Source organism: Oncorhynchus masou, chromosome 6 (genome assembly GCF_036934945.1).
Source record: "Oncorhynchus masou masou isolate Uvic2021 chromosome 6, UVic_Omas_1.1, whole genome shotgun sequence".
NCBI lineage: Eukaryota > Metazoa > Chordata > Actinopteri > Salmoniformes > Salmonidae > Oncorhynchus > Oncorhynchus masou.
Genome location: NC_088217.1, coordinates 31,458,024 through 31,473,981, shown reverse-complemented (window position 1 = coordinate 31,473,981; position 15,958 = coordinate 31,458,024). Strand labels below are relative to the sequence as shown.

Genomic DNA, 15,958 nt, shown 5'->3' with positions numbered 1-15,958 from the left:
TGTAATCATACCAGCCCAGGTCCTCCACTTCCAGCTACTTCTTCTGTGGGATCGTCTGAGACCAGCCACCCGGATAGCTGATGAAACTGTGGGTTTGCATAATCGAAGAACTGACAAAAATGGTCAGAAACGGTCTCAGAGATGATCATCTGTGTGCTCGTCATCCTCACCAGGGTCTTGACCTGACTGCAGCACAACTTTGTAACCGACTCCAGTGGGCAAATGCTCTCCTTCGATGGTCCTAGCACGCTGGAGAAGTGTGCTCTTCACAGATGAATACCAGTTCCAACTGTACTGGGGAAATGGCAGACAGCGTACATGGCGTTGCGTGGGTGAGCGGTTTGCTGATGTCAATGTTGTGAACAGAGTTCCCCATGGTGACGATGGGGTTATGGTATGGGCAGGCATAACCTACGAACAATGAACACACTTGCACTTCATCAATGGCAATTTGAACGTGACGTGATCCTGAGGCCCATTGTCGTGCCATTCATCTGCCATCATCAACTAATGTGTCAGCATGATAATGCACAGCCCTATGTTGCAAAGATCTGTACACTATTCCTGGAAGCTGAAAATGTCCCAGTACTTCCACGGCCTGCATCCTCACCAGACATCTCACCTATTGAGCATATTTGGGATGCTCTGGATTGACATGTACGACAGCGTGTTCCAGTTTCCACCAATATCCAGCTACTTTGCACAACCATTGAAGAGAAGTGAGACAACATTCCACTGGACACAATCAACAGCCTGATCAACTCTATGCAAAGGAGATGTGTCAAGCTGCATGAGGCAAATGGTGGTCACACCTGATACTGACTGGTTCTCTGATCCATGCCCCTACCTTTTTTAAGGTATATGTGACCAACATGTGCATATCTGTATTCCCAGTCATGTGAAATCCATAGATTTATTTAAGTTTACTTGGCATTATCTGAACACCCCTGTAGGATCAAGCAGCAATTCATCAGGCCTATGCAGAGTGCCTTAGGGCAGACTATTTGACCGGCTGCTGGTGTTGGTTTGTGTAGCTCATGACTATTTCCGATGGCAATTATCGCCAATTGAGCATCAGTCCCTCTCTGGAGAAAGCCAGTGGACTTTTAGCTTTATTGGATGGTCTTACATCTGCTGATCAGACGTTACAGGGTGCAGTGCTGACGAGCCGCAGCGGCCCCCAGCTCAGACAGGGAATGTTTATTTTCTCTGCTTAAAAGACCAGCTACAGTCAACGGTAGTAAATAGCAAGAGGCTTGGGCAATATGGAGCCTAAACAGTTATATAAGGCAACTGTTAGTCAAAGTGAAACACCACAGCTGCATAGAACAATTAAAGCAGCAGTATTAAAAGGGAGAATAATCACTGTAGAACATTTCTGCCACAATCCAATAAGATGTCCATTTTGTTGGTCTGCTTTACTCATTACTCTCCACAGACAACTCAACGTTTGCCACTTATGGCAAAGGGGAAGGTGTGCGGGCACACATGCGTGTCTCCTGCAATTGTGTGGGGAAAAATCGAATTAAACGATACTAACTAAGTAAAGCTAGTTGTCAAGGCTAGGACAATACAAGAAAGTAATGCAAATGCAATCTGTTCCAGGGTGTACCTAAGTGGATGTAGATGAGATTTCTTTATACTAAAACATTGCACTGTTCATCTCTATGAGGTGACTCCTATATACCGTACACACTCCAGCTCAGACAGACGGAGACCAATGATAGATGAGATGGCTAAACTGGAAGGAGCAGGTCTTAGCCTACTGTTTAGGCTTATTCAGTGTTGGGAAATCTCACTAGAACCCAGAGTTTTCCATTAGCACCGGCTAACGACTAATCAGACGGTTACAGACTAATTTTCAGACGGATACCCTTTCCACTTCATAATAAGTAGGTTTCTTTTAATTTAAAAGCCCTCTCACACTAGAATGAACTATATGCATATTCTAGCAATTGATAGGATAGGTGCCTGTCAGTCACAAAGCGAGCGATAACAGGGAAGCACAGTCTGCTGTCTGGCTCGCCTCCTGGTACAATGTGCGCGCCGTGGTTGTTTGCAGTCAAATTTCTTTAAACTGAGATGCTCGTGAATTTGCACGTCCCATGTAATGTAAGTGGTAACGATGAGTTGAAATACATGACTTAATTATTGTTTTCTGGCACATTCACTTATTTTCTTTTGCGTGTTTCACATAGCCAGCCACACAGAGTCGTGGCGCATAGTAGGCTATTTACTATGCTTTGATTGACAACTGAACAGCAAGTGTTGACTAGTTTATAAAAGGGGTCAAACGGTCTGAATAAAGTCGATCTCCAATATCCCTTTTCCATTCATAAATCATGCAACGTGGTTATATGTCCATAGTATCGCATCGGGACAAATAAACCAAAGGATTTCATTAGTTTCCTTTCCTAGGATGTCGGGGCTTGCCACTAAAGTGAGTGACTTATTTGTCAGTGTAGTTGACCGATTCGCATCGGTGAGAGAGTCGTTCATTTGGTTCCCTTATTTGCTATGGCTACTTGTAGGTCTAGGCTTTTTGTCAATTATCTGCAGATAAATTATGAAAACATTTGATGAAGATGGTGAATCATCACTGCAGGAACAGAAGGCAATGGAAAGCCTCATTCTGGTCTAAATATGATAATCAGAGCCCTCACAGAATCCAGGCATTAAAATGGAATTCAACAACATAAGAAAAGGTAACAATGTATTAATTTGCCCAAGTTAATCTTAAGAAATGAACATAATGCATCAGTAATTTGTATTTCCTGCAACTTCTGAAGAGGCAACGAGAATGCCCCTATCTGTGTGTGCGTCACTTTGTGTAGCCATTAGTAATGATGCTAATGAAAACAGACTTCGGGGAGACGGGAAGGTTTCCCCAAAAACCTTCTTAATTAACAAGAAAGTAGCCTACGCTTACTTGGCAGAATATCATGATTCTTTCTGTAATACCAGTGGGTATTTGTTTAGCAAACTCTGACAAAAACACAGCTAAACAATAGCCTCTTGCTAGGTGCACACTTGAATTGAAGAGTAACTACACCCAAATCTCTACATTTCTCAGATTTTCCCAGACCTCAAAAGTGGTCTCCTGATGTGGTTTAAAACTGCAAAATGTTACTTTTTTGGGCGAACCGACCAAATCCATATAGAAATATGAGTTTTTGATTTGTCATTACCAAGCCTCACTGAGGCTAGGAAACATTGTCACCACCGATAAATCCGCTATAATTGAGAATTTCAATAAGCATTTCTCTATGGCTGGCCATGCTTTCCATATCATTACCCCTACCCCGGTCAACTGCCCGGCACCCTCCACAGCAACCCGCCAAAGCCCCACCATTTCTCCTTTACCCAAATCCAGATAGCCGATGTTCTGAAAGAGCTGCAAAATCTGGACCCCTACAAATCAGCCGGGCTAGCCAATCTGGACCCTCTCTTTCTAAAATGACCTGCCAAAATTATTGCAACCCCTATTACTAGCCTGTTCAACCTCTCTTTCGTATCATCTGAGATTCCCAAAGATTGGAAAGCTGTTAACCAGCTATTCAAAGGGGGTGACACTCTAGACCCAAACTGCTACAGACCTATATCTATCCTACCCTGTCTTTCTAAGGTCTTCGAAAGCCAAGTTAACAAACAGATTATTGACCATTTTGAATCCCACCGTACTTTCTCCGCTATGCAATCTGGTTTCAGAGCTGGTCATGGGTGCACCTCAGCCACGCTCAAGGTTCTAAATGACATCATAACCTCCATCAATAAGAGACATTACTGTGCAGCCGTATTCATCGACCTGGCCAAGGCTTTCGACTCTGTCAATCACAAGATTCTTATTGGCAGACTCGACAGCCTTGGTTTCTCAAATGATTGCCTCGCCTGGTTAACCAACTACTTCTCTGAAAGAGTTCAGTGTGTCAAATCGGAGGGCCTGTTGTCTGGACCTCTGACAGTCTCTATGGGTGTGCCACAGGGTTCAATTCTCCGGCCGACTCTCTTTTCTGTATACATCAATGATGTTGCTCTTGCTGCTGGTGATTCTCTGATCCACCTCTACGCAGACGACACCATTCTGTATACTTCTGGCCCCTCCTTGGACACTGTGTTAACTAACCTCCAGACGAGCTTCAATGTCATTAAAACTCTCCTTCCGTGGCCTTCAACTACCGGTACTCTTAAATGCAAGTAAAACTAAATGCATGCCTTTCAATCGATCGCTGCCCGCACCTGCTCGCCCGTCCAGCATCACTACTCTGGACGGCTCTGACTTAGAATACGTGGACAACTACAAATACCTGGGTGTCTGGTTAGACTGTAAACTCTCCTTCCAGACTCACATTAAGCATCTCCAATCCAAAATTAAATCTAGAATCGGCTTCCTATATCGCAACAAAGCATCCTTCACTCATGCTGCCAAACATACCCCCGTAAAACTGACCATCCTACCGATCCTCAACTTCGGTGATGTCATCTATAAAATAGCCTCCAACACTCTACTCAACAAACTGGATGCAGTCTATCATAGTGCCATCCGTTTTGTCACCAAAGCCCCATACACTACCCACCATTGCGACCTGTAAGCTCTCGTTGGTTGGCCCTCGCTTCATACTCGTCGCCAAACCCACTGGCTACAAGTTATCTACAAGTCTCTGCTAGGTAAAGCCCCGACTTATCTCAGCTCACTGGTCACCATAGCAGCACCCACTCATAGCACACGCTCCAGCAGGTATATCTCACTGGTCACCCCCAAAGCCAATTCCTCCTTTGGTCGTCTTTCCTTCCAGTTCTCTGCTGCCCATGACTGGAACGAATTGCAAAAATCTCTGAAGCTGGAGACTCACATCTCCCTCACTAGCTTTAAGCACCAGCTGTCAGAGCATTTTACAGATCACTGCACCTGTACTTAGCCTATCTGTAAACAGCCCATCTATCTACTTACCTCATCCCCATACTGGTATTTATTTATTTTGCTCCTTTGCACCCAAGTATCTCTACCTGCACATTCATCTTCTGCCAATCTACCATTCCAGTGTTTAATTGTTATATTGTAATTACTTCGCAACCATGACCTATTTATTTCCTTAACTTATCTCATTTGCACTCACTGTATATAGACTTTTTGTTTTCTTTTGTTCTACTGTATTATTGACTGTATGTTTTGTTTATTCCATGTGTAACTCTGTGTTGTTGTATGTGTCGAATTGCTACGCTTTATCTTGGCCAGGTCGCAGTTGCAAATGAGAACTTGTTCTCAACTAGCCTACCTGGTTAAATAAAGGTGAAATAAAATAAATAAATAAAATTAAAAGCAAGTCTAACAAGTGGTAGATCTGTTCTATGTGGGCTATTTCTATGCTTCCAGGTCTTAAGTTTTGTTTTTGCGTCTTTTACTTTCGGTTTTGTACACAAGCTTCAAACAGCTGAACATAAAATATTTTTGGTTGTGGAAAATATATTTCACAGCGGTTTAGATGGTACAATCATTCCTTACACTATACTGCATGTTTTTCTCACATAAACTTAAATTAGGCAAACTATTCATATATTTGTAACCAGGAAATGGCGAAGCGATTTCTGCATAGTGCACCCGTTGTAGACTTAGAACATCCAATTTTGTTGTAAAAGTGTGATTTTGAGAACGAAAATGGAAACTTGCCCATTTCTCACCACTCAGACCTTCAACCAGATTGAAAACACCCCTGTGACCCACATGGAAACAAATGTGTGGGGAACGTGCCGGGAGGAAAGTGACATTCAGCAGAAAACATATAAAAACATTAAAAAACGTTTGGAATAAAATAACCTCCAGCGCTATGACAGTCTGTGTGTGGAAGGGGTGAGCAATAGAGGATGTGATATGATGTTGTTCATGGTACGCATCCAAAAGGGTTTGAGATCTTCCAAGGACACGCCAACTGCGGACAGACAACCATATCCCATGGTCATCATATCAAGCAGATAGTTTGGGTCTGAATGAAATACAAAAGCTGGGATAATGTGAGGTCCACTGAGTACTTTATCCAAAAACAGCAACTGAAAGGATGAGTCAAACTTGGCCTTGGAACAGAGGAACGGAGAGTGTGTGGCGCGAGGCATAATCAAATATGACCCCTTATCAAGCTTAAATCCACTGAGATCAGTGTCTTGGAGCCACGGAGGGCCTGGGAGGCAGGTAAGGACAACCCAGCACAAGGAGCACATGTCTGGGGATTTAAGCAGGTCTTTTTGAAGCTGGTTCCAGTGTCATTGGAAAGATATTAATAATGAAAAGAACAGCATAAATGCTTTGAGACTTGGGGAAAATGAACAAAAAATAATGAACTAACAGAGAGGAACCTCTAGTGAACTACTGCTAATAAAGCACACTTTTTCAGGGGATTAACTCTGGCTTTGTAAAAACTACAAAGTCCCCCGAGTCCATTAAATTAATGAGTGGTTATACTGGGGTGGGAGGTGTTACCACATTTTGATTGCCTAATTCAAAGAAACCTAGCTAATTTGACATATACTGTATATTACGTGCATTTATTTTTTGCCTGCAGAACAGCCGGAATTCTTCGGGCATGGTAATTTTGCTCAATTGGTATCAAGGGACCAACTGTGTGCCAGTAAAACATTCCCCACACCATTACACCACTGCCACCAACCTGTACTGTTGACGCTAGGCAGGATGGGGCCATTGACTCATGATGCTTATGCCATCAGCATGACACAACAGGAACCGGGATTCGTTGGACCAGGTTATGTTTTTCCACTCCTCAATTGTCCAGTATTGGTGATCGTGTGCCCACTGGAGCTCCTTTGACTTGTTTTTAGCTGATAGGAGTGACACGTGTGGTCATCTGCTGCAATAGTCCATCCGTGACAAGGACTGACGATTTGTACATTACGAGATGCCGTTCTGCATCTGTTTATAGCCCGCCTGGTAGCTTGCACGAGCTGTTTGGTTGTTGCTTTGATGTTTTTTGTTTGATGTTTTTTGTTTGTCGCACCATTCTCGGTAAACCCAAGAATGGCGTGCGTGAAAAGCTCAGGATGTCGGCTGTTTCTGAGATACTGAAACCAGCGAGCCTGGCACGAACAATCAAAGTCGCTTAGGTCACTCGTTTTGCCCATTCGAATGTTCAATCAAACAGTAATTGAATGCATCGATGGCTATCTGCCTGCTTTATATAGCGAGCCACGGCCATCTGACTCACTGTCTGTAGGACTGAACCATTTTCGTGAACTGGGTACCTAATAAACTGCCCACAGTGTATTTCACTAAATTGTTGTTTGGTTTTATCTTCATACAGTGGTACATCCCTGAGAGAAATGTATCGGTAAAGTAAATCCTTATCTTGCATTGTGTTGCCCATGCTGCTCATAATTAGATTGAAGAGGCAGTCCTTGGCTTAAGCTGGCTCCTGAACTCAGTCATTACTCTCTCAACACTGAAGCGGTTTTGTCTCCATGTTTGATGAATGTGTTAGGCCCTCATTATAACCTCTTACCTAAGGCCAAAATGTCAACATCTACACATCCTCTTCTATTTTAACTTCCAGTCTCCAAACGTTGTGGCAGGGACACTCTAAACTTCCCTGTCAAGCAATGTGTAGCATGACCACAACCCTGATGGGAGACCTGACAGGATCCTACAGTAGCTGGTACCATGTTCAGTGGACCAGGTATCAGACAGAGAGTGACAGTGGTAGTGGTGAAGAACATCAGGGTGTGTTTATCTGCTGTGACTGCAGGACATACACCTCCAAGCATGATGGCGTTCTGCCCTCCTGTGGGTTCCCTGCGGCTTGTGTCCTGATGTGACTGCTCAGACCCTGCCTGGATGCACTGCAGATATACTGAGGGCTGCTGAAACACAATGACAGAGGGCTTAATACTGACTGTGGAACTAGTACTTTGCAGAAGCTTATCTAAGTTCAAATGATTCCAGCTCTAAGATGGCCTTATTACGATACAAATTCATCTGGCTATAATTGTTGAAGCCTATGCCTACTGACTGTTTTGGGGTTATTTTTGCATGCTCTTTGATATATTACTCCCCTCTTTGCTCATGGAAGTAAATCAATGCATGTCAGGGGAGCGCAACTTAAAAGTAAAAACGAATAAAGCAAATGTAAGCCGAAGAATCTACAGTTGTGCCTAGAGGGAATGAGATTCACCAGAAAGAAAAACCGGAGAGAACCACAAAAAAGCAAACACATTGGGTCAATCTATCCCTAACAGCTGCTGTGAGCAGCCCTGATTTATCCCATAATGAGCAAAAAGCTGGAAGTAATGAGTCTCTCCTAAACATTAAATCAAAACCAAACAGGGCCCTGCTTTTAGAACACTTAGTATTCACCTCCCTAAGCTGGCCTTTCTATGATTAGAAGACTGCATTAAATGTTCTCTTCAGAGACACTCAAAACACCCAACACCTGCGGAGAGCTCAGCAATATTTCTAAGGAAACTTCAACAAAACCCACCACATTGAATAAATTAAAGAGATAACCCACTTCAGAAAAAAAACTCCAATATATTTGGTGATAGTCTATGTTCTATGAATAGGTCAAATAACTATTTAAACCATGATTTAACTACTAAGTGTTTTGTCTGTGAAATAAGGAAATCGTGTTGTAATGCGTCATCACAATAACGTTCTTGTCACTGGAGAAAGGGAATAACTATGACATTTCATAACGATTTTAAAACATTTACTTGCACTCCAGATTACTAAATCAACCAATAGATGGTATGGCCATACTTGTCTAGAACATATCCATCCATCTATATCGTCATAACAAAGTATACACTACCGTTCAAAAGTTTGGGGTCACTTAGAAATGTCCTTGTTTTTGAAAGAAAAGCTAATTTTTTGTCCATTAAAATAACATAAAATTGATCAGAAATACAGTGCAGACATTGTTAATGTTGTAAATGACTATTTTAGATGGACACGGCTGATTTGTTATGGAATATCTACAAAGGCGTACAGAGGCCCATTATCAGCAACCATCACTGCTGTGTTCCAATGGCACATTATGTTAGCTAATCCAAGTGTATTATTTTAAAAGGCTAATTGATCATTAGAAAACCCTTTTGCAATTATGTTAGCAGAGCTGAAAACTGTAGTTCTGATTAAAGAAGAAATAAAAATGGTCTTCTTTAGACTAGTTGAGTATCTGGAGCATCATCATTTGTGGGTTCGACTACAGTTCTTGTTCTAAGAAATGCAAGAAATTGAAGATCTCGTACAACGCTGTGTACTACTCCAAACTATCTCTGACCAGAATAGTAGGAGGCTCCAGTGTACAACTGAGCAAGAGGATAAGTACATTAGAGTGTTTAGTTTGAGATACAGACACCTCACAAGTCCTCAACTGGCAGCTTCATTAAATAGTAATGGGAGTGGTACGGTCCGGAGAAGAGATTCTGGGTTCCGGTGGAGGACGTGCTAGATCCTTCCCTGCTACGAGAGTTCCACAGTCTCCATCCAGATCGCCCTGCGCCTCGTCCTCCGGGTCATCCCCGAGGCTGGCGTCGGGGGGGAGGGGGGGGTTACTGTCAAAACTTCTGTCGAAGTCGATGCCTCTCCTTGTTGGTGCTCGGCGGTCGACGTCACCGGTCTTCTAGCCATCATTGAGCTATGTTTGGTTTTGTATGGTCTTCTTACACACCTGGTTCCAATCCCATTCATTAAGTGTTATGTATTTAAACTACTGTTTCCCCTCATGTCCTTGTCAGAGATTGTTTATTGTTATGTTCATGGGTTCTTGTACCCACATTTATTTTATTATGAACTTTGGTTTTGGAGTTTATGTTTTAAGTTATTAAAATACTCCAATTATACCAAGTTTAATTCTCCTGCGCTTGTCTTGCCTGCCACCTACATACAAGACGTGACATGCACATGTGTAATAGCAGCCTTCTTTTTTACATATATTTCAATTTGTGGGATACAGCAGTTTTACAAATTGTAATTTATTTTTCTTTGAAACGGTGCAATATTCTATTATTACAGATTGTATTTATTTTGAATGGTTAGATTTATATGCACTTTGTTAATATACATTAAAAAGAAGCCAGCTGTTCCGGGAAACACCGTGCACCTGGTGACCTGGTTGGCGCACACTGCACCCGGCCCGCCACAGGAGTCGCTAGTCCACGATGAGACAAGGATATCCCTACCGGCCAAACCCTCCCTAACCCGGAAGAGGCTAGGCCAATTGTGCGTCGCCCCATGGACCTCCCGGTCGCGGCTGGTTGCAACAGAGCCTGGGCTCGAACCCAAGGTCTCTGGTGGCACAACTAGCACTGCGATGCAGTGCCCTAGACCACTCTGCCACCTGGGAGGCCCCCCAACCTTATTATTTAACGAAAAAATGAAACATGTTGAACAGGGTGGTATGTTCAACAAGTACAGTAACTTTAGTCTTCAACTAACCAACGTTGGATCGTCTTTCAAAAGTAAAGTTAATTTGAACTATTCTGGGCTACAGTGTTGGCAGGCTGTGGGTGTATAATCCTGATGAAACTCTTTCCAGAGGGGCATGTTTAGCTCTGTGTGAGCACCAACAAAATACTCCTGCTGAGAGTCCAACTTTAGCTACATACAAAATGTCTCAGTAATACTACGCACAGGACAGATATCCTGTTTTGAGAAGTGTTAACTTCGATATAGGGGCGCTCTTAATTTTTGGATAAAAAAACGTTCCCGTTTTAAACAAGATGTTTTGTCACGAAAAGATGCTCGACTATGCATATAATTGACAGCTTTGGAAAGAAAACACTCTGACGTTTCCAAAACCGCAAAGATATTGTCTGTGAGTGCCACAGAACTAATGCGACAGGCGAAACCAAGATTAAATTTCATACAGGAAATGCCCCAGATTTTGAATGCGCTGTGTTCCAATGTCTCCTTATATGGCTGTGAATGCACCAGGAATGAACCTACACTTTCTGTCGTTTCCCCAAGGTGTCTGCAGCATTGTGACGTATTTGTAGGCATATCATTGGAAGATTGACCATAAGAGACTACATTTATCAGGTGTCCGCTTGGTGTCCTCCGTCGAAATTATTGCGCAATCTCCAGCTGCGTCCACTTTTCCATTTGGTTCAGAGGAGAAAGGCAACTGCCACGAATCATTTATCAGCGAATAGATATGTGAAAAACACCTTGAGGATTGATTCTAAACAACGTTTGCCATGTTTCTGTCGATATTCTGGAGTTAATTTAGAAAAAAGTTTGGCGTTGTAATGACTGAATTTTCTTCTTTTTTTTTGCCAAACGTGATGAACAAAACAGAGCAATTTCTCCTACACAAATAATCTTTTTGGAAAAACTGAATATTTGCTATCGAACTGAGAGTCTCCTCATTGAAAACATCCGAAGTTCTTCAAAGGTAAATGATTTTATTTGAATGCTTTTCTTGTTTTTGTGAAAATGTTGCCTGCTGAATGCTAGGCTTAATGCTATGCTAGCTATCAATACTCTTACACAAATGCTTGTGTAGCTATGGTTGAAAAGCATATTTTGAAAATCTGAGATGACAGAGTTGTTAACAAAAGGCTAAGCTTGTGAGCCAATATATTTATTTCATTTCATTTGCGATTTTCATGAATAGTTAACATTGCGTTATGCTAATGAGCTTGAGGCTATGATTACGCTCCCGGATACGGGATTGCTTGACGCTAGAGGTTAAGCATTGACACAGAGAAACCCTGAAAAGACAAGTCAAATGTCTGTTTGTTGAGGAGTGGAGCATCAGCTATTCAGCTTGCACAGGATAACGTTTTCCCAAGGTACAGATATAGGATCAAATTCGGGATACCCTCCTAGGCCTGTGGCGGTCACGAAATTTCGACAGCTGGTGATTGCCAAGCAAATAACTGTCGGTCTCACGGTAATTGGCCGTTAATTAACATAAACACATTTAGCATCTCTTGGCTTCTACACAGGTGACTCCCTCATGACGCTGGTTGAGAGACTGCCAAGAGTGTGCAAAGCTGTCAAGGCAAATGGTGGCAATTTGAATATATATTTGAATATATATATATAGTAAAAATAAAGAAAACCCTTGAATGAGTAGGTGTTCTAAAACTTTTGACCGTTAAGAGAAAAGTCGAATAAATCCATGTAATATAGTCTACACCTTCACAATAAATCCATTATTTACTTTAGACAGGTCTAACGAAACATGATATGAAGAAAATGTAGTCTATTTCAGAAGAAAAGAATAGCATACTCTGAGTTGACCTTATGTTAGTTCCTGACCTGGCTATGCCATATGGCTGTGGGCTACACTAGATTATTTAGCAGACAAAATTTGCTTAGTGGCATTATTTTATATTATTTTATAGTATGAAGAATACAATTGAACAAAGCTGAATAAAATAGAAAGGATATTTTCTCCAAACGATTTGAGGGAGTGCAGACATGCGGCTATTCTGTGTTGAGCGGTAAGAAAGAATTAGGTACTCCTATATGCTTAATTAAGAGTTATTAATGCAATGTTCTACAAACGTTGGGCTATATGTTTTGATTTTTAATACATTGTAAGGCATGAGCTCCGCTTTGTTTTTTGCACCTGCTGTACACACATCCTCAGTCATTCATTCACAATTAGAGAAGCACTTGATAATGCCTCAAATTTCCCAGGGGCATCCTCTTTGTGTGGCCATAATGCACTAGAAAAATGAAATCCATGCCTTTTGCAGTCCTTCTCCCAGAGTGCTACCTGCTCCAAAGCACTTCTCACTCACAGGCTACAAGTGAAGACAGATATCGGGGACACAATTGCGCGTGTCTTTATCCAATTCCTATGTGCATAATGAAGATATTGGAAGAACTGTCCACATTGGTAGAACTGTCTACATTTACTTTTCGTCAGCCAACAAGATGAGTAGGCCTAACTAACAGCAAAAGCACTAGTCTACTATCCCTCATAGTATAAAAGTTGTTCCTATTATATTCTGTGCGCAAAGTAAATATTCCATAGTCTGGGACAGTTGTGGGATGTGATAGATATCAAATTAATACAACCACTACCATCAAAAAAACTTTTTTTACGCAATGAGGCTGACACAACAGATCAGAACATTAGCTTAAAAATGTTGATAAACTATTAGGCTATTTCTTCACATTATAAGCACAGCAATGTGCACACGACAGTAGACTGACTATAAGGGCAAATGTTCCATTAGTGTGAAAACATCATTATCAAAATTGACTACAATTGTGAATATGCATGTAACGCTTTTATTATAAAGGTGCATTTTTATGGTAAAAATGATCTTCTCCAAACTTGAAACTCATGTGCTGCTTCTGTATGCCAGTTAAGCTCTACACCCCTTGTAAAGGCGATTAATGTGCTTAATTTTAAGTTATTTGGCCACTTTAGTTGTGATACAAACCGTATCAAAACATATAGGCCTATGGGCTAGGCTAAATGAAGTGCGTGACTATGATTCAAAAAAAAAAATATATTTTTTTTAAATAGGCATTGTTTCTTGCCTTAAACTGGGCTTCATTCACAAGTGATAAGCTAATAGTCACCCATCAGACTATTCTTGATTTAATCTTGACTTTACATATACTAAATAATGTATGCATCGTCACTTCACCCCTACCTACATGTACTAATTACCTAGACTAACCTGTACCCCCGCACATTGACTCGGTACTGGTACCCCCCTGTATATAGCCCCGTTATTGCTATTTTATTGTTACTTTTGTATTATTTTTACTCTTTCTTGAACTGCACTGTTGGTTAAGGGCTTGTAAGTAAGCATTTCACAGTAAGGTCTACACCTGTTGTATTTGGCGCATGTGACAAATAAAGTTTTATTTAACGTGTGAAATTCGTTTTGATAAAGAATGGACCATTATCATGCACCTGTCTCGAAACAGGGGCAGGGAAAAATGCATGTCATCTGGACTTACAATAGCAAATGGAAGACACTTTTCCTGTGGTTAATTTTCATGCCAGCCAGGGAGGTTATACACCTGTCGTAAAGATAAGCAATGTGCTTAATATTTGCTTAATATTAGGAATGTTGAGAAATTAATACAGTTGGCCTAGCCTATAGAAAGCTGATGAAATCCTCCTCTTTTTAATAGAGGCCATCACTGTTTTCTCAAGCAATTTCATAGTCTATAGAAATGTTGCTCATGGGCTCTCATGAAGTGTTTGATTAAAATTTTGATTACATTTGCAATGTCAGAGTGATTACAGGGACAATAGTGGCTAATATGGTCCTCGCAACAGCCCTATACCCTTCCCCATGCCTAACCTTAACCATTAGTGGGGAAAACTGACCCAAGATAAGCGTCTCCGGGCAACTTCACCGTACTCAATTCTGCCGTCTCCTGGGTTCCCTCACCTGCTGATGGACACCTCACTGAGACATGGGCTGGGTGACCTGGAGATGACTGCTACAACAGAAGGCTGCTGCTGCTTCTCAGAGGGCTCCTCCACAGGTGATGTCATCAATACGCAGCAGGCCTTTGAGTCACTGGGGCTGGGATCACTCTGTTCCTGTTGTGCTGCCTTATCTACAGGAAGGAGGGAAAATAACATGGACTGTACACATGATCATAAAACTGGTATAAAATCATTTAGTGGTGAAAATGAGCTATGAGAAATCTGTGCTCGGACACTTTGCTTGAAATCCATGTCATGGTTTATAATCTGGATCGGTCCTATTTTAACCATGTAAACATGATTTGAGCAGACTGTGTGATAGATGCTAAAGTCATTCATGTTAAATTATATCTTATCTCATAGATATTTCCCCAAAGTAATGGGGTATACTTTTAACCACAAACACACCACTGTGTCTTCTAGGCAGAGGGCAAAAGGTTCATGTCCAGCAGTTAATGATATTCTATATGTGGCTGACATTCTGAAGTGTGACTAATGCATTTTGAATATGATTACCTCTGCAAGTACTGATGTTTCAGTCTATTATGGGGGATTTCCTTGGAAAAATATTAAATACTTTATTTGGCAATAGTTGATCGCCATGTGGGTGTTTTTTTTAAAGGAGCAAGCCAACAGCATGCAAGGTAGTGCTAGGTATCAACAGCAAATCCAGCACAGGCTGGAAGCTATAGCGAGCCGCGATTAGTCAATGTTGCTGCCATATCGCCAATAATTTGCAACTTGAAGCCTGCCCTGTTCATGCTCTGTTTGACTAGCTCCACTAGCTTCAAACACTTCGGCACAAGCTTGCTGTTTGGTCTTGCCTTCCACTGAAAATTAATAGGCACCATCACTTTGTCACCAAGTGTGACCTTTTTCAAGACATACAGGGCATGAATCCCAATAGAGCTCGTGGGTGTGTTGCATGTCAGCAAAAAATAATATACATAATAAATCACGTGGAAATATGTTCCCAAATGTTATGCAATGCATTTGTTTATTTTTTTGCTTATGTGCAAAGATGAACAACACATGCAGAGGTAAGAGTGTGTGTATTGTCTTTCATAATGAATTGTACTCTGGGACTGTAATTCCCTGCACCACATGAGAAAGATGGCATTTGTATGGTGTTGTCAAATCAAATCAAACTTTGTCACATGCACCGAATACAACAAGTGTAGACCTTAGAGCGAAATACTTACTTACAAGCCCTTAACCAACAGTACAGTTCAAGAAGAGTTAAGAAAGTATTTACCAAATAAAATACAGTAAAAAAAATTTTTTTTTTTAAATAACACAATAACAAAACAATAAGGAGGACATATACAGGGGATACCGGTACCGAGTCAGTGTGCGGGGGTACAGGTTAGAGGTAATTTGTACATGTAGGTAAGGGTGAAGTCACTATGCATAGATGATAAACAGCTAGTAGCAGCAGTGTACAAAAAAATGGGGGAGGGGGGGTCAATGTAATAGTCCAGTGGCCATTTGATTAATTGTTCAGCAGTCTTATGTCTTGGGGGTAGAAGCTGTTAGGGAGCCTT

The 15,958-nt window shown here is 41.5% G+C and overlaps 1 protein-coding gene across 4 annotated transcripts in view; it reads right to left on the bottom strand.

Moving 5' to 3' along the window:
• LOC135541893 (E3 ubiquitin-protein ligase RAD18-like) overlaps positions 1–15,958 on the bottom strand; it is a 111,048-nt gene that overhangs the window by 27,166 nt on the left and 67,924 nt on the right. For 3 of the 4 annotated variants that reach the window (XM_064968377.1, XM_064968380.1, XM_064968379.1), the window contains exon 11: positions 14,374–14,545. In XM_064968377.1, coding sequence (XP_064824449.1) covers positions 14,374–14,545 — 172 coding nt within the window. Of the gene's footprint in view, positions 1–14,309; positions 14,546–15,958 lie in introns of all 4 variants that reach the window. The other variant, XR_010456005.1, reaches the window with a different exon arrangement.